Below are 19969 nucleotides of genomic sequence, written 5' to 3' on the forward strand. Positions count from 1 at the left end.
CCAAGGATGGAGGTTGGATGGGGTGGTCAAACCCTATCTGAAAATGAAGACAACATCGAGGAAGGCATAGATGGATAAAAAATTTTAAAAAGGAGAAAAATTTCTGGAAACATTTTTTAAGACTGAATCTAGCTATGCCTGAATTCAGAGATCTTGTGGACTTTTCAGGTACAGGTGCCATAGAACCAGTCCCCTCCCATCTCCACCTTTTTTTCTTTTTATAAAAACTTCATTTACTTTGAATTGGATTTTCTCTTGGATGTCATTGCATGTGGTTTCCCCACTAGAGGGTGTAGCTCACTCACTGTATTTGTTCAGAGAGGTAATACTGACAGGCATTTACTGCCAGCCAGCCACAGAGTTCACATTTCTGATAGTATCCTTGTCTTAGAAGGCCAGGGACAGCAGTCAGATAACCAAGGGATAGAAACTGGAAGAGGAGCCGGGGCCGGTTTGGCTCAGTGGATAGAGCATCGGCCTGCAGACTGAAAGGTCCTGGGTTCGATTCCGGGCAAGGGCATGAATCTTGGTTGCGGGCACATCCCCAGTAGGAGGTGTGCAAGAGGCAGCTGATCGATGATTCTCTCTCATTGATGTTTCTAACTTTCTATCCCTCTCTCTTCATCTCTGTGAAAAATCAATAAAAAATATATATAAATAAATAAAAAAAAAAGAAACTGGAAGAGGACTAAAGTGTCAGGTGTAGACTTGATATCAAGAACCATGAAACCTCCTTAGTCTTATAAAGAAAAAAGGTAAAGGCAGGAATGGCAAATAGGTTTTGTCTTTCATATCAAATTTGATTGCCAAGGCATGCCTGGATTTCTAGGTTAAGAAAGATTTGGAGGCCACTTCCAGCTCAGCAGAGTGGACTAGTTCATACTATCACTGATTACTGGTATCTGGTATGGGCATGAGTAGAAGCGGGAGGATGGGATATAATCGATACTGCCCAACTGTGGGTTTCTCAGCAGGACTACTACTGGCATTTCAGTAGTTCAATCTTCACTGTGTTTACCTGTCCAGTAAATTGCAGGGCATTAGTCCACTGAATGCTAGTAGTACCACTCCAGTCATGGTGATGAGCAAAAATCAAGTCCCCACATACTTTAGGTGCCTCTTATGAGAGCAGTACTGCTCTATTTGAAAATCATTGTTTGACCAAGAGTGACTTGACTTGGATTGAATTACCTGAGGGTTGAGCTAGAGCTCCTAAAATTCTTTAAGACTAAAGGGAAAAAGAGTAGGGATTGAGAAAGTGAAGACTTTCCAGCAATGGGAAGATGCCACCTATGGGGACAGGGAGTCAGGTAGAACCTTAAGCAGGGAATAATAGCCAAGGCTAAGGCTGAAGTTGGTAAAGAAGCAGTCACTCATATTAGTGTAGACAGGGGATGTTGGTATTTTGTAGGTGGGATAATGATCATGTTTTCCCGGTGTTCAGACATGCTTTTGGAGTGGCGTGATCTTTGGTTACAGAGTGGCTTTTTCAGATGTTAATATTCTTTGCAATTATGCTAAACAAGAGGACATCAAGGCCCAGCTGTGAGCAGGAGGCCAACCTGTAGCAATGTCAAGGTCTGTGTATCATGGATTTTCTCTTTCAAGCATTTTATCTTTGTGTTTAATAGTCTTTCATTTTCTTGCTCCCTCACTGGACTGTAAACTGCACAAGGGCTTAGCACTGTTATGATTACCACTGAAGACCCAGAGTCCAGCTAAGTCTCCCAGTCTCATGACAACTTAAAGACTAGTTACTGAATAAATGAATGAATTGTCCAATTAGCCTATCAGACTGAGTGACTTGAAGTTAGGAGTCACTTGCTATTCAGCTCTGTATTTCTAGAAACAAACAATTCTGATGAAGCTTATTAAATATATCTTGAGTTAAAGAGCCTTTCATAAGGTAAGATTTATTGATTTTTAAAAATAAGGTCAATCTCTCTCTAAAAATAAGGTCATATGAATTCCACTTTTTGAAGGAAAGACAAAGCTCAATCCAAATGGGTTCGCTCATGACAAACGAAGAAAAATCAGGGCAGAACCAAGGGTTTTCAGCATATTCCGTTGTATTGAATTTGAAGAGTGAATTCCAAAGCTCTAAGAGAAATTGACAAATATTTAGAGACCAATGGTAGAAATATAACCTTTCTTCTAGTCATACTACAGTAAGTATTTGAAAGGAGGAGAGGCCTTGATTTGTAATCTCCTGACTTATAAGGTAGAGATTTGCCTCTCCCTTTACAACACCCCCGACACACTTCTGCTTTATAATCATGGTGAAACATTATTAGAGCTTTTAGCAAATGTGTAAACTTGTATGTTAAGAATAAAAGGAGAGAAAAACAATGAATCAATGAAGAACCCCAGAAAAATATCACTTTTCTGAACCAGACCTTACTTTAAAATAGATGCTACTTATACAATAACCATAATGGCACTAGCTGGTTTGGCTCAATGAATAGAGCATTGGCCTGCAGACTGAAGGGTCCCAGATTCTGGCCAAGAGCACATGGGTTGTGGGCTTGATCCCCAGTGGGAGGTATGCAGAAGGCAGCCGAACTGTGATTCTCTTTCATCATGATGTTTCTCTCTCTACCTCTCCCTTCCTCTCTAAAATCAATACAATATATTTTTAAAATAAAAAATAAATAAAATAACCACAATGATGGGTGCCCACTGAGATAAGTAATATATATATATATATATATATATATATATATATATATATTCTTTTTCAATTATAGTTTACATCCAATATTGTTCTGTATTAGTTTCAGATGTACAACATAGTGGTTAGAAAATCATGTACTTTACAGAGTGGTCTCCCCAATGTTTCAAGTACTCACTTGGCACCATACACAGTTATTATAATATTATTGACTGTTCCCTATGCTGTAATTTACATCCTGTGACTATTCTGTAACTATGAGTCTGTAGGAAAAATGTGATGAGTCTTTGAGGCTCACTGTGAAAGTACTCTAAAAGCAGCAAACATGAAGGCCTCATTATTGGAGGCAAAGAACATAATGACCAAGAACATGGTAAATGCAGCAGTATGGAAAGCTTAAGTGAAAACGTTTGTCTTCTTCAGCAGAAATGTAATAACAGAAAGCCAATAACTACATTTTGTGCTAAATTATAGTCAATGGACTTTCGGTATTGCATTTTTTCAGGCAAAAAAAAAAATCAATAACCACAGAGGAGTTACTGTGAAATGATAAAAACATTGTTCATGCCCTAACCAGTTTGGCTCAGTGGATGGAGCGTTGGCCTGTGGATTGAAGGGTCCCAGGTTCAATTCCGGTCAAGGGCATGTACTTTGGCTATGGGCAAATCCCTATTGGGTATGTGCAGGAGGCAAGCTGATAGATGTTTCTCTCTCATTGATGTTTCTAACTCTCTATCCCTCTCCCTTTCTCTCTGTAAAAAATCAATAAAATATATATTTTTTAAAAAACATTGTTCATCTTCTATAAATACTTCCTATTTGACATTGGCAAAACAATTTGAAGTATTTTCCTTTTATGTGTAAAAAGCAAATAATTTCCTCCTTCCTACCATGTAGTATTGGTATGGGTCTCATACTTCCCTGATTGGGAAAGTACTTTTTAAGTTATAAAAGATTTATAATCATATATTATTCACTAGAGGCCTGGTGCACAAATTCGTGCACCATTGGGGTCCCTCTGCATGAGAAGCAGAATGAGTTTCTCAATTGGCGAGACAAAAATAATGTGGCAATAGGATACAAGTGCACTAAACATCATGGAGAGGCACAGACAAGGATATTTAGGTGGCCTTACTACAGTGGGAAAAGAAACATATTTTATTTGAGAAAATTGTACTTTCTTCCAGTCCTGCTATTATCTTTGGAGGTGCTAAGAATTATTTGGGAAATTCCACTCATAGATGTATACTCAAGAGAAATGAAAACAATTTGTCTACACAAAACCTTGTATATGAATATTCATAGCAACATTATTCATATTAGCCAAAAGTGTCAACAACCCAACGTCCATTAATGGACAAAACAGTGTAGTATAACCAAAAATATGATGGAATAGCCATATGATGAATATAGTTATTCAATCATAAAAAGGCACAGAGAACTGATATGCTATACTACCTGGATGTATTCTGATAGCCTTATGCTGAATGGAAGAAGCCAGAAACAAAAACTCACATAATGCATGATTTCATTTATATTAATTGTCCAGAATAGGCAAATCCATAAAGCCAGAAAGTAGACTAGTGGTTTCCAGGTACTGGGGGGGAGGATGGTTGAAAGGAGACAACCATCTATGTATTTATTTTAAATGTTTTATATTTTTGGTTGTCTTTGTTTTATATTTTTATATTTATGGTTGTCTATGTAATAAATACATAGACAACCATCTATGTATTTATTTTAAATGTTTTATATTTTTACTAGAGGCCCAGTGCACAAAATTTGTGAATGGGGGGTGGGACCCCTCAGCCTGGCCTGCACCCTCTTGCAATCTGGGACCCCTTGGGGGATGTCCGACTGCTGATGAAAGGAGGCATATATTCCATTAGCGTAAAGGTGTGCTTGGCTCCCTCATCACAGACCAGACATCCCTCTTGCAATCCAAGAAGGAAACAAAAACATATTAACATGGGAAATATCAGAGGTAAATCTATTTTAGGTAGGACTGTCATTGAAGGCATCTATAGGGGTGAAATATTTAGGCTGAAACCCTGATGATGAAGAACTAGACCTGTGAGCAGCATGGAGAAAACATTCTTGGGGGACAGGACAGTTTGCCCAAAGATCCTGAAGCAGGAGAGAACTTTGTACTAGTATATCTGAAAATATTAGGAAGGAAGAGTGAGTATGGTTAGAAGTATATTTAGCAAATGAAGAAGTATACCTCAGATTTGTGGATAAGAACCTGAGGTTTGAAGGAATTTGGAGAGTTTGCCATGTCACTTTAGCACAGGGGCAGGTAGGGCTCACCTCAAGGTCTTCTGACTGAGTGCTGAGACTTGATGCGGTAACCTTATCTTGAAAAGGGAGACTTTTCTTACAGCTAGGATTTTCAAACATTTTTAGGAACAAAACTCGTTTTCAAATAAAATCTCATTTTAAAACCCAATGTTCAAAACAGGTAAAGGGAGGCTTCTCTGCTGGAGTTGGAGGGGGGACTCAGACTCTCAATTGTTTAGTTGTTACTACCCTCCCCCACCTCGGGTTCAGCCAGTGGAACTGAAACCCCAATGACATTGATTTTAGTTTTAAGAATCACACGTCTCCAAAATATGTGGGAGTGTCATCAGTCCCCTACCCAATATTTTCTCAAAAAAGGGTTCTGTTTAGGGTTTGTGTTTCCACTTACATCTTAGCGAAGCAGTACACACAGGAATTCGGATACGTAACATTATTAGAGGCACAAACTGGGCTGACTCTAATGGAGCATATTCGTTTTCGTTGTTCCCATTTCTGTTGATAATAACTGCATGAAATGCCCTAAAACAAAACTCACAGGTCAAACTCTCCATCCTGCAATGATCTCTTAATAGCTTGTATTATAAATGCTTGGGAATTTTTATTTTTTATTTTTGTATGCAGAAGGAAGATAATGATAAAATATGTCTCCCTTTAAATTTTGAACATTAAAACTTCCTGATCTTTGAAGGCTTAGGGCAGGAGACAGGGACAGGCAGAAGAGGTCAATGGGGGCAAAAGGGAACATATGTAATATTTTCAACAATAAAGAATTTCAAAACAAACAAAAAACTTCCTGATCTTAAATTCAGCAGCTAGATTCTTTGGAATTTCCACTTTGCAAGGCAGCTGAGGCAGCCGGATCTTTTACATTGTAATATATATTGTAACCTGTTAGAATACCATTCTGGGCAGTGACAAAAATGATTGTAACTTTCCTGGCCAGTGTGGCTCATTGGTTTGGCATTGTCACAGCACCAAAAGATTCTTGGTTCGATTCCAGGTCAGGGTTCATCTCTGGGTTATGGGCTCAATCCTTGGTAGGGAACATGCAGGAGGCAGCTGATCAATGTTATGCTCTCAGATAATGTTTCTCTTTCTCTCTCCCTCTCCCTTCCTTTCTCACTAAAAATAAATTTAAAAAAATGACTATAGCTACTGTCTAGAAATGACCATAACCACTGTCCACGTACCTTTGGAGTTCCTTTAGTTAACCATACACACACACACACTGCACCATTAAGAAGTCTGCTTCAATATCATGGGCAAGAAGTGAGTAGGACTTGAGTATGGGAAAAATTTAAATAGAAAAAAATTATAAACAAAAATGATGAGCTTTAATTGTCAGTGATTATATAAGCAGATGAAAGGGCAATAAAAGACAGGGATAAGTCCTGGTTTTCCCCAGAATATGTTTGACATAAATGTTTGGATTGAGTCATAATGGATTGCTATTATGGAGATTAAAAAGTCATCAAATATTAGCAGTTTCATATGGTTCAGTCTAATAGAAATACTATAAGCCTAAGACTAGAAAAATCATTCTTATGCAAAAAGTAGCAAGCTTACCTTTTTTGAAATGTCACCAAAAATATCTGAAACAAAAATGTTTAGAGAAAAGGATAAAAAAATAATGTAGTGTTGAGATGTGAAGAATTAACGCACTAAGTAATATCATAAATTAATAACCACGAATGTCAGGATAAAATATGTGGCTCTTCCACACAAGGTTTATGACACCATGCCTGGTTCCCAAACACTGTTTGCTTCCTCTTCTCATGCCTGGGACCCTTACTGTCTCATGTGACAATTCATCTTTTCTCCATTTCTAGTTGTCATCTGACCTTATGGTTTAGACTCAAGCTTTATCATCTGGCACTCGGCATACCATCTACTGCTGGGCTGCTCATTGTGTGGACCCATTTTCGAGAAATGTCTTTGGTCACAAATCTTAGATACTTGCCTTTGTTTCTGATGATTGCCTGTCTTGTGCCTATTTACTCTTTTCCCAAACTCTCCTGCTTCCAAGGAATGTGTTTCCTTTGTTCAAGACTTCTGTCTCAACAACTATTTACCCAAACTGTGAACAGTTTCCTTGACCTTCATATTTTATGTTCTCTTTTATGGCCTCAACTTCTTTTAACTACTGCAGCTGAGCCTCCTTGCTTTCCCGTCGACTTGTGCTGACCAGCCAGATTTAGTTTCATGTCTTGGGCTTCCCTTGTTGGTGTTACTTTGCTGGACTTTATTAGGAAGCACTGAGTCCTCTTTTGGATAGCTGATAGGATTGGTTGTGCTCTATTAGTAAGCCAATCCAGAAAATGACACTTTTGTGTAGAAGGCACTAGAGTGTGTGTGTGTGTTCACACATGAACTACCAGTGTGTGGAGAATGTGGTGGGAAAGTATTAGGAAGAAGAGGGAGGGGAGGTGAAATTGATTGTCAACTCAAAAGACCAAATTATTTGTCAAATATTGATTATACCTCTCATAGATCACCCCTTAAAATATCTCAAATCTGTCTATGGCAGTTCTAGGAATATTTTAAAAATCAATTCAAACACTGATATTTATTGTAGTTGAGCAAGTGAATTTTTTTTACCTCTGAGAAAAACTTAAAAGTTTCAAAAAAATCCCTACATCTAGAAAAAACTTATCATTGGCTTGTTACTTCACTTGGAAGATTAAGTGTTTACTCCCTCCCAAAAGTTCTTTGATAAATACTTACATGAGAAATAGCCAATAGCCAAGACAGCAACCAATAAAGTTTTCATCTTTTCCATAAAGTGACACCACTAGTGTTCCTTCAGTCAAGTTTCCTAACAAATCCTCATAGGCTAAGTTCTCTTGATCCATTCTGAGAATGTCCGAACCCACTATGAAGTCATTTGCAAAGGACTCCTTTACATGTGACACCTGGGGTTAAGTCACCAGATCACTGAAAACCAAGACTACTATGGGGAAATATTTCCTTCTTAATAGACTGTAGAGCATGACAGCATGATTTAACATTATTTTGTTTGATTGTTAAGTTATTCAGTTTCATAGAAGTGATTTTCAGCTAGCAAGGAGCAGTAAATGTGGGGGGAAAGAACAGATTTAGAATGAGTAAATCTTGGGAACTTTTTCAAAATTACATCTGCCTTCAACACCTGCTCTCCTTAATCCCAAAATTATGATTCAGTAGCTCCAGAGTGTAATTTAGTAACACACACACACACACACACACACGTTCAAATTGTCAAATTGTATAGTACAGTCTAATTTGAGAAACAATGGTCTAGGAGACCATAATATTGTACTAATGAGTTAATTCTCTGGTTTATTTTCCCCTTATTTCCTAAAGGCAATTGTTCTGTTTTGTTACAGTGATCTTTATATCTTTTATTGCCATAACCATTCCTACCTCCCTAGTCATAGTATCTACTATTTCATATTTCACCTACAACATATGAAATAACCAAGAGGCATATGTGGAAAGTCAAGTTCATTATATGAGATTTCTCATTACAATACCTGGCTTGCAAAAAAAAAAAAAAAAAAAAAAAGAGCAGGGACTTGGTGACCATGAAATAAGCAATAATTCTATACTGTAGATTGTGTGATGACCAGGTCAATGTCTTTATGAAAACAAAGACATAAGACAAACTGATCTAAATCTTAAGAAAGTCTTATTTAAAATACCATTGGTTTTTAGTCTGTGCTGGCTGACATAGGGTTCTCTTCGAGGCTTTGAATCAAAATAATAAGCTTGAGAGCAAAGATGGGAATACTATGATTGCTCTTTTGGAGTAAGAATGGAGTATAGAAAAAGTGACCTTGGACTTGGAAGGTGACCATCATAATGAGGGGCTAGGTTAGTAAGTAATGCCAGGCCATATTCAATACTCAATAAATAATAGATTTTTAAATTCGTAAATCTTGTGTCAGTCATGATGACAAGTCAATGTTGATTTATACTCAATAAAGCCAGAATATTTTATTGACTCAAACAGGTCAAGAATGGGCTGCTCTTTTGGAAAAGAGTTTTTGTATCAGAGCAGAAAGTAAATGATGATCACTTCTCAGGGATATCCCAGAAAGCTTTCTATGAAGAATGGGGAAGTTAGGTTAGATGAGCTTTATGGTCCATTCTAACTCTGAGTTTGTGTGAGTCATTGATTTCTTGATGGAAAGAGAAAAATGCACTAAAACAACAACAATCAAAACCCAAAACTAAACAGACTTGCTCATCTCTGAGATGAAAGAATCTCAGGATTGCCTGGGCACAGTTCTAAGCTGAGATTCTAAAATTTAATGAAAATCTGAGAACCCCTAGAGGAGCTGTTGCTCCCTAGATGCTGAAAGTGGCCAAGGGCAGTAAGGAGGAGTTAAGAGAAGTGACCTAGCCCATTTGAGGCTTGCATTATATCTGGTCAGATGTATCATCTCTATTAAGAAATGCATATGTCCCAAAACAAGACCCTAGAGCAGGTTTAAAAGACTCAATGAATCATAAAAAAGGTTTCCTTGTATGACTACATAATATGACCCAAATTAATGCTACTTCACATTTGGATGATGCATAAATAGTTCTTTGTGCTTTCACATAATTATGTTATTTGATTGATTGGCATATAAGTCTGAGTTGGGTATTACCTTTATCTCCAGTTTACAGAGGAGGAAACTGGGTCTTAGAGAAGGTGTCTAAGATATGACAACTAGGAAATGTCTGAAATAATCCTTAAACACAACTTCCTAGGCTTGGTGCTCATTTTCTGCAATAGTACCATTTTCCTGGGTCTGTTGCAGTGATAAGCATAGCTGTCAGTACCTTATCACTGTTGCAGTGATAAGCATAGCGATCAGTACCTTGGTTCCAGACTAGAATTAAATAAGAATCCATTGAACTGATTTGGTTTACAAAGTTTAAGCAGCAATCTATGCTCTAGAGTAGAGCATGGCTTTCTGCAGATCCCCAAATGTTGTGGTATAAGTAGAGCTAGCCAGATATCTACTAGAAATATACCTGTTCTCTGCTAGAAGCTGCTTATTCAAGTTTGCTAGGGGGAAGTTCAATGATATCCTCAAGCATAAGAATGGGGTTCATGTGGCTATCTCAAGAATCCAGTGGTGCAAAAGCTGGGCTGTCTCCAATGCTTTGGGCCATGCTTGCTTTGTCTCCAAAACAGAGATAACTTTAAGAAACCAAATACAGTTTGGTGGATCAAGAGCTAGAGACCCCCATTGCATTTAGTAGTGTCCAGGGGCATACTTAGCTAGTGAGAGCATTAACTTCCCTGCCATTGTTCAAAACAAGAGCACCATTTGTGCTTTTCAATATGTCAAATATTAGGAAGCTATTGTAAATCAGTATTTTTTTAAAAATTTCATTTATATTGTTTGCTAAATGCTACTACAAGGACTCTTGACTATGAAAAATGACAAATGCAAAGAGCCATTCCATAGAACTACCCTATATAATAAGAGCCTAATATGCAAATCTGGCAAAAAGACCAGTCGCTATGACATGCATTGACCACCACGGGGCAGATGCACAGGCCAACCAAGGAGGGTACCAGCAGAGTCACCCGCCCCCAATTGCCCCACCAGTCACCTTGTAGAGGGAAGTGACTGGCGGCGGCGGCGGATGGGGCCGGCGTGTGGGCAGCACCAGGCCATCCAAGGCGGTTGCAGTGGGACCCCACCGTTGCCCTGCTGGCCACCCCACAGATTGGCCCTGATTGCTAGTCAGGCCTAGGGCCCTACCCATGCACGAATTTGGTGTACTGGGCCTCTAGTGACAAAATAACTGGAAGCTCCTCTTACCTGTTGCTTTCATGGGCTAGAAGGCGTTCTCTTTAACACTAGTGGATGTAGAGGATGTGCAATAGGGAACTCACATTGACCACCCTATAAGTGATTAAAGACAGTCAGAATCATCCAGGTAAGCTGTTCTGGCCATAGAGGTTGTGATGTTGCCTAGGCAACATAGTGCCAAAGTATTTCAGAGCTTGAACTTTAGAATCAGAGCTTTAGCAGTCAGAACTCTACCATTTCCTATTCATGTTGGACAACAACTCTTGTCATTACTAAATCTTATTTCTCTTGAGTGAGAAAAAAAGCAGATCCATTCATTAACTTATCATTGCTTTTAGAGTTCTTATCATGTTCCAGATGCTAGATTTACCATGGTGGATAATAAAAACACTCTCCTTTATATTTAGATAAAGTTATTACTGGACTCGTTTTATGAATTACATGAGATGATATAGTATAGGACTGGTCCAAGGTTTTCTTCAACTAACAGAACATTCAGGAGGTACACAAGAACTATCTTAAAATTACTGAAAGTTTTAGGATTGGTGAGGCCAATATACCTATGCCTGACCATCTTGTACCTCCCTTTCCCTCTACTATGGATCAAGACTAAGGACTTCCTTAGATCCCCAGAGGTGCCTGACTATCCTGGGCACAGGACTAGACGATGTGCTGTGTGAGAGGATAGAATATTTGGGAGATTTCAATGGGACTGACACTGATATCTAGGCTGCTGTGTATTTGGGGGCTGGGCCAGAGGTAGGTACTTTCTGCCTTTTAAGCCACTTTGTATAAAATCTGCAATACAGCTTCTTCTAGGTACCTGTGCCTGAAATGTCTGCAATAAAGAGGTATTTGTTAAAAAAAAAAAAAAAAAGGTTCTCAACTACACTTTTTCTTTGTGGCTCAAGGGCTGTATTTAGGACAAACGAGGGAGTAAATTCTATGGGGCAAATCTAAGCTTGATAGGAAGTTTTGACAGTAAGAGTTCCCATTAATGACTGTCTCAGAAAGGAGCGAGCCCCTTCTCACTCAGAGTCCAACAGAAGCTGCATGATTATCTTTTAGGAATCTTGTAAAGGCAGTTCCACACTGAGTGTGAAGATTGTAGCCCTCAGTGTTTTATACTTTTAAACAAGAATAGTATCGATATATATTGAGTACTTGTTATGTACCATACCATGAATATTCTAGATGCCCTTGATTTTTTTGCCTTATTCTTCATGAGGACTCTCATATGTCAGACCTTGGTGGCTGTAACAGTGTCTGTGTGCTCTAACAGAAGGTTCATGGTCCTCTCTCTTAGGACAGGATCAGGCAGGTGTGGGGCAGACATGATTGGGTGGGGAGGAGATCAAAAGGGGCAGAACCTAAATTAGAACCATCCATGTGCTTAAGGGACAAACTGGACAACCACAGAATTTAGCTGAGATTATATTTTTAACCATTTATTTGTTGTTTGTAATTATGTGCCAGGCCCAATATTCTGAACTGTATGTACAAAGGTTCATGCCAGATCTTAGGAATTGCTATTGCCCCTAGTGGGGAATGCAGAAACTGAAACCTAGAGGTTAAACCACTAGCTCAAGGTTACTCAGAAGTAGCAAATTTAGATTTGACCCCAGGGCTCTCTATTTCCAAAGCCCTATTGTTTGTTTGTTTTTGTTTTGTTTCTTAGTGTGCTTTATAAAAATTCAAGTGTAATTAATATATAACATTATATTAGATTCATATTGCAGCATAATGATTGGATAGTTGTATATATATTGCAAAATGATCACCACCTTAACCAATAGTTATACATCTTAATCATTTATATTATAACCAAATAATTTCAGCCCGGCAGGTTGAACACATTAATATCTATAGGGTGTGGCAGCAAACAGATGATAGTTCAGACAATCCATTGGCCTCAAAAAGAAGAAAAACTGGAACTCAAACAGGCAGGTGGCGGAAACAGAGACAGGGAGGTGAGTGCCCCAACAGAAGTTTGCCAGTATTTTTGAGTGTCTGCCACTGGGCTCCATTTCTAGGAGAGGTGAGGTGGAAAGGAGGAGGGAGGAAAGGAGCACAACCCAGACGTGCAGAGAACTAGAGGGTCTGGCTACAGGGAAGGTTAGAGAGAGGCAGCCCAGCTAAGGGCAGAACAGCGGGCCTGCTCATGCACAATGCAATTCAGGGACTGGGTTCTTGGTGAATGAAACCCCAACCCAGGCCTCCTTTTTGTTGAGGCACTAAAGGTGTGGCTGAGCACTGCCTGGGATCTCCTCCCAGTCCTATTGTTGGGCACTAAATGCCTTCTGTCCCAGGAAAGAAGCAACTGGGAATGATAGTTTCTTGCATCTCTCAGAACTCCAGCAGTTTTCTCCACTTGTAAGCAGGTACTCTAAAAAAGCTTCATTTTTTTGACTCGGTGTTTTCTCTTTTTCCTTAAATTCTGAAAAGTGTTCAGGATGCATCCATCTGGATGCGTTTTGTTAAGACGTGTATTTATAGATCTGACTTCCATTTCCTTGATCTGTACTCTTATTGTTCATTAAAATTCCAAAGCCAATGTTTCAAAATTTGTTCTGAGACAGACAGGAGTTACCTGTTCCACAAGGACCTTTTTATTAGGATGTAGTAATGCCTGCTGTGTTTATATATGACGAAGAACTAATTAAAAAGGAAACAGAGTGAGATTTCTTATAATTGGAGTAGGCTTCACTTCTAGTAACACATTTGGCAATATATTTAATTGTTTTTGTGTTATTTTAGTCCTGCATCTTTAAAATTTTATGGCAATGCTCTTTTCATGTTACAAATGACAAGGATTTACACAGTAGTGTTGCAAGAGCTGAGAGTAAAGGGTTGGAATATAATGAGGTGTTTTAGGCTGAGGCTTTGCAAGGTAACTGCCATCTTGGTCACTACCACACTATCTCTAGAAAAGCATATTTTTGTGTGTGTGGATTCCTTTTATGGGAACTAGAAGAAGGAATTCAGAGTTTGAAAGCAAACAGAATATTATGCATTAGAATGCTACTATACTTTAAAAGTCTGCGGCTGGATCAGGAGTTGATATCTGCTTTTAGGATTATCTGGGATAAAGCACTATGATTTCCTTGCTTACTTGGGACAGAGGTAAATCCGGTTAATCTTAATTTAGTTTATTTATAAAGCATTAATTGAACACCCTCTTATCTGTTTTATTTATTTATTTATTTATTTATTTATTTATTTATTTAGAATTAAGTAGTGCACAGACGGTGCTTTCCTAGCCTGAGGAAGAAGAAGGCATCAGCTTTAGGTCCTTTGATTTTCTGATTCCCATATGGTCTTAACTGGCTTTCTCTCACAGAATATGACCATATGATAGTCTATTAGACATCACCCCAAAGTGAAACAAATCTAGAAGATTCTGCTCTTAAAAAAAAAAAGGAAAAAAAAAAGAAGAAGAAGTCAGGTATGTTTATTTCACTTAGGTACACGTTGTTCTACAATTCTACAAAGAAATCAAGATGATGGTGGCAAGATTATATGGGAGAAGAAATGTGCCTCTTGTGAATAGAATCACATGATAGATTCAACATTCCCCAAAATGTACAAATTTAAGTTTGTTGTCTGTTTCCTTGTGGAGAGGAAAGAGTAACAAATGAAATATTGAAGCCATAAGCATTTTATTAGCATCCAAACTTTACTAATGAACCCCCAAAATGTACTAGGTTACTTCACTTACTGATGTATTTAAGAGGAGTGATTGCAATTTAGAAACATTTAACATAAGATACAATGCTCCAAATACAACACAGTATATGTCCCTGAAAATAATATTTTAATGGATTATTTTATTTTAAGGTGATGCATATTTAGATGCCTCCTGTCATAGCATTGTAACTTTTTGCTTATAAAAAACTCATTCCATATATAATATACCATATATATTAGATGTTTGTTTTTATCCATTTATATTTTGGAAATAGTTAAAAGGAACTATATGTTTCTATACATTCTAGTTTATAACTTACCATTTACCTTTTTTTTTTTTTGAGCTGATGCTACTTATCTTGCAGATAATTACTTTTTAACCTTTAAAGTACTGTTAGCTACTTAATTTTTTTTATTAGCACTACAACATACATATTTTGTGGAGAAATCATACTCTGAAACAGAACAAGTTCTTTAGGTTTTTCAGATATTTTTCCCCCTTTTGTACCAGTCATTAGAGGACTCTAATGTATTTAAACTGTTGAAGCTCAACAATAAACATTCTAACAGATGCAGACTGGCATGCCTAGGAGGAGGAATGTTTCTTGTCCCTGGAAATAATCAAGCATAAACTGTGAGATGACTTGGTAACATTTTTTGTAGAGGGAATTTAAGCAATAAATTAGTAGTTGGAAGTGGAATTAGATTACCCTTAAGTTTCCTTCCAATTCAGAGATGCTAGGCTTCTCTGGTTGACTATTACTACCTGAATATGTAGGGATACAATGGTACCAAGGACTCCACATCCTATGAATTATGAGAATTCTGTTCACCACACTCAATGTGAGATGATCCACATATTCCTTGTGCCTTAAACCACTTCTTTGAAATGTGATACATTTGTCTTAACACAATTATTATACTTTAAATATAGAAAAGAAAAATATTTCAATACTTACTCCATTTTAAAACAAAAGAAGCAATCATTGATATAAGTTCTGTCATCAGATCCACAAACTGGTCTTATATTATATAACACAGTCTCTCCTCCGGTGGTAATTTTGTAAACGGACTACAATCAATCTGAAAATAGATATTAAAAATCTTTAATTCCTTCTACCAAATTTTTATTCCCAGGATTTAGAATTTTCCAAGTTCAGAAGGCTCCCAATGCATTCATTTTTTATTCTAGTTGACTGTCCTCATCTAATTTCTTTGAAATATATCAAGTATAGATATGTTTTATATAAGATATAAAATTATGAGTAGTAGCTGGTAATCAAATCACAATTTATTTAAATGTAGAATGCACCCAATGTAGTTAGTACTGACTGATCTGTCAGGTTTTTTTTTTTTTGTTTGTTTTTTTAAGCATCAATTCTTAATGCTCATTGTACATTTTGTTTCCTACTTTTTCTCTTTCCCTTAAAAAGTTCTAAATGAATGAAAGTGGGAGATGTATTATAGAAATAAATACTATTGTTTTAATAACTAGTATACTATTGGAAACTTTTAACTATTGGTAACAAATTACTTTCTATACACATCATCAGCACATAGATTTTGTTAATACTAGAGGCCCGATGCATGAAATTTATGCAAGAGTAGGCCTTCCTTCCTCCAGCTGCTGGCATTGGCTTCCCTCCAGCTGCCTGCAGCACCCAGGACCCAGGATTCCCTAGCAGGCATGGCTTTTGTCCAGAAGGTTGTCTGGTCTAATTAGCATATTATGCTTTTATTATTATAGGTTATAGTTGAGGGCCGCTGTTTGAAATTCCTGGAACAAAGCCAAGGGGATGAGCCACTTGTGGGAGCAAGTAGACAATTACTAAGCAAGAATTTCCTGTTTTGATCTTTTTTCATCTGAGCAAATTGAGGAGTGTGGACAGAAAAGTCAAACACATTAAAATTCAAACCCTAACTCTCCTAACCTGGGACAATTATTTTGCCTCTCTAAGCCTTAGTTTCATTATCTGCAACATGAAGGTGATATACCTACATTGTCAGATTAAAATAACAAATGCATAACTGAGCAATGTGTGTGAAATGCTTAGCACTACACAGCATGGAAAACACTGAATATATAATCACTATAACTTCTCTCCCTAAGCTTCCCTTCCAGGTCTGCAAAAACTCCAGTTCTATATAGAAGACTGCATTCCCAGCTCTTTCTGCCCAAGAGTTCCAGACAGGATATTTTACTAATTGTTTAATATTTCTATTTGGATAACCTGAAATATGCTCCAAGTTAAAGTTGAATACCTCCTCCCCTTCAGATATGTTCTAGGAGTGAACTTAGTCATTCCTCTAGTCACTGAGCCCTCATCTTAGGCCTGAGCTGAGTGCTGGAAATACAAAGATTAGTAAGCATGCCATGACAGCAGAGGCACCTCAAGTCTAGTGGAGCAGAGCAGAAAGTGTAGTGCCCCATGCTGCGCACACACCAGCATGATTTCACTTCCTCTCCTTGCCTGCTCAACTCCCAGGGCCAGAATTGGTGTAATGGTCAAAAGTGACCAGGAAACGACCACGGCTTAGTGCTCATTAATCCTTGTCATTCTCACACAGCTACTAAGTCGTGAAGGATGGCTTGAATTCAGGCCTGCCTGACTCCAAACTTATGTCCTTAACATTATTTTCTTTAATAGGATAAATCAAAAGACTCAAAGATGTGAAAGGAGCTGCCTAGGCCAAAGGGTCTCACCACTAAAAAGCTGTAGAGTTTGGACTAGAACCCAAAGTGCCTGACTGCTGGTTTAAAGTTTTTGCAATCTCACCTACATTTTCCTATCAACAGTCATTACTTAATATGAGCCATGAAGGAAAGCTTCATATGAGCCCAAATCATCATCATCTTCTTCTTCTTCTTTTTTTTTTTTTTTTTTTTTTTAAGAAACAGAGAACAAAGAAAGATACATGTGGATCACTTAAAAATGGTAAGAATCAGGACTTGTCCTTACTGAGCTTTGCTATGTATGGGTACTGTGCTAAATCTTTCCAAGCACTAGGGCTTTAAGTATCACCTGATCAAAGAGTTGGCACTGAAACCTAGATACTGGTATCTAACCATTTTTTCCCCATCACCTCCCTTTCAGAAGGAAATGTACACTTTTTGAATAAAAGCACTTTTGAAACTTTAAAAAATAACTCTTCTAATGGGTAGAAATGTAATTATGTACAATGTCAAGCTTTCCTTGATATGGGCATTGAAATTATGTAAAATCAGCAGTTTCAAAGCAAAACAGATGTACTGACCTCTTGACCTTGTCCCGCACATTCTACTTCTGTAAGAAAAACAAATACAGATAAAAATTAATCTCTGGAAGAACCTAATTTCATTAGTAAATAATATTTATGTTTCAGCATTCTCAACCTGTCATTATAAGTATAAGATTCTATTCAGAACTTCTGTATCAGCATATCAAAAGTTGACCCATAAAACAGATTTTTGTTTTGGAGCAGAATTAGAGTGTAGTCAAAAGTATGGAAAAGCTGCTATAACAACAAAGAGTCTTATTTCTTCCTGTCTCATAATCAGAGTTCAGGAAATAGTAAGAGAAAACAATGGAGTTTTTAGGAAGTGTCTGCTCTTTAGTAGCAGGCAGAGATGGCAGGGGTTGAGAATTCTAGGGAGTCAGATCTTAGCTCAATAGTGGAAGGAAAGTTACAGTTCATGCTGCCCAACAATGGGTTGGACTGCTTTATGAAAAGATCAGTCCCTATAAATAATGATATCAAGTCAGAGTAGAGTCTGGATGAACACTTTCCAAAGAGGTTACACAAAATGGACTTGGCCTTAGTTGACCATTTAGGTCCACTCAGTGCCTGAGATGATTTAGTGATTTATTGGTGGAGACCAAAAAAAGGGGCTTTTCAAAAACTTCCCCTATTATCTATGTGAAGTGTATACCCCAGAATTATGTGGGCAGAAGATGACAGGAGCTATAGGTATCAAGGGAGGAGCAGTGTTAGGAGGGAGATACTCACCAATAAGTGCCAGGGTCAAGAGTAGGACAAAGGCTGTCACTCTCATGCTGCTGACAAGGCTAAGGGCAGTCAGATGGAGGCAAAAGAAGTGACTTTCTGGTGTCTGTCCAGCCACTTGCCTTATATATTGTCAAGAGTTCCTGCCTCAATTGTGAAATACCTATTTGCATGATCAGAATCTTGGAAGGAGGTCAGAAACATCATCAGGGTATGGAAGTTCTTTTCTTGTGAAAGACAGATGATTTTATATGACTTTTTAATAGATAACAGGACCCCTTAAAGTTGTCATCATTTCCTTGTCTCTTTCTGATGTGAAAGTTTGAGTGCTTTCACATCTATTACACAGTTTGATCTTCATAATAAATCTGTCACATAGTTATTACCATTTTTTTTGTTTGTTCTACAGATGAGGAAGTGAAGTTACAAGGAAGTGAATTACTCTTTAGCAGGAAGATAATTTTTCCAAGTTCCCCACATGTGGAGACCTGGTACAACTGCTGTTTCCTGAAATGGTGGAAGCTGGTGGGGGAGCTGAGATTGAGTTTGATATCAGAAATGAGCTTGGTAAGTGTTCAATATTTATTTTTCCAAATTGAGAAATTGTGTTCAGTAATTAATTGCTATGCATTTTTCAAGTTCTGTGTCTTTGTACTTGCTTTCTGTTTACCTGGAATTACCTGTCCCCTGCCCAACCAACCCAGTCATACTCAGATGAATTACAACTCAAGGGGAGGTTTCCTTAACACCCTATGCAGACTTAGACTCAATTTCCTCTATGGCCCCAGAGCAATTTGGTAATGTTTATGAAATACTAACCATGAATCAAGCATTATACTAATTATTATACTAGGTATATAAAAATGTATATACAGTCCTGCTCTCAAAGAGTTTTCAATCTGATAAGCATAGAAGAAATACAACTACCAACTATTCAGGACAATTTAAATACAATGTAATACAAAATGCAAGGAAACAGCAGGTGAGCAAATGATGGGCAGTCAGGGAAAGGCTCTAATATTTATGTGTGTATCTTGTGGATGCTTAGTGTTATTTTACTTAAGCACCACAACAATAACCCCATATGCCAAGCACAGGGTTTAGGTACCCACCCAAAGTTACACAGCTTGCATGTGACAGAACTAGTTTACAAACTAACTCCTGACTCCTTAGCCACTTCTCTGCCAAACCAAATTCAGAGAAGGTTTCACAGGAGGGCTAAATTTGAGCTCAAACCAGAAAAGTAACAGCCATTTCCAGTAAAGGAAACTGTGCATGTATAGACACAGAGTCAGGGAAGAGGAGAGTCAGTGTCCTTCAGAGATAATGGGAGAAGAAGAGGCTGAGTGGGTAACAACATGTTTGGAGTCTGGATTCCATCCTGTAGGTTAGTGGTCGGCAAACTCATTAGTCAACAAAGCCAAATATCAACATTACAACGATTGAAATTTCTTTTGAGAGCCAAAAACCGGCTTCTGTGCATGGGCCACGAAGTTTCAGTTGCACTGTAAGTGTGCACCTGCATGTGGTA

General features: G+C 37.9%; 1 protein-coding gene across 1 annotated transcript; it reads right to left on the minus strand.

Annotated features, from left to right (window-relative positions):
- Positions 1 to 14217: 14217 nt before the first annotated feature.
- SPINK9 (serine peptidase inhibitor Kazal type 9) lies at positions 14218 to 18658 on the minus strand. The gene is given in 5 exon segments (XM_045576368.1): positions 14218 to 14377; positions 15414 to 15480; positions 15483 to 15537; positions 17710 to 17738; positions 18442 to 18658. Coding segments are annotated over 5 exon segments (255 nt in total). The 5' UTR covers positions 18488 to 18658; the 3' UTR covers positions 14218 to 14319.
- Positions 18659 to 19969: the final 1311 nt, after the last annotated feature.

The sequence above is a fragment of the Pipistrellus kuhlii genome, unplaced genomic scaffold (genome assembly GCF_014108245.1).
Source record: "Pipistrellus kuhlii isolate mPipKuh1 unplaced genomic scaffold, mPipKuh1.p scaffold_m20_p_8, whole genome shotgun sequence".
In the NCBI taxonomy this organism is placed as follows: domain Eukaryota; kingdom Metazoa; phylum Chordata; class Mammalia; order Chiroptera; family Vespertilionidae; genus Pipistrellus; species Pipistrellus kuhlii.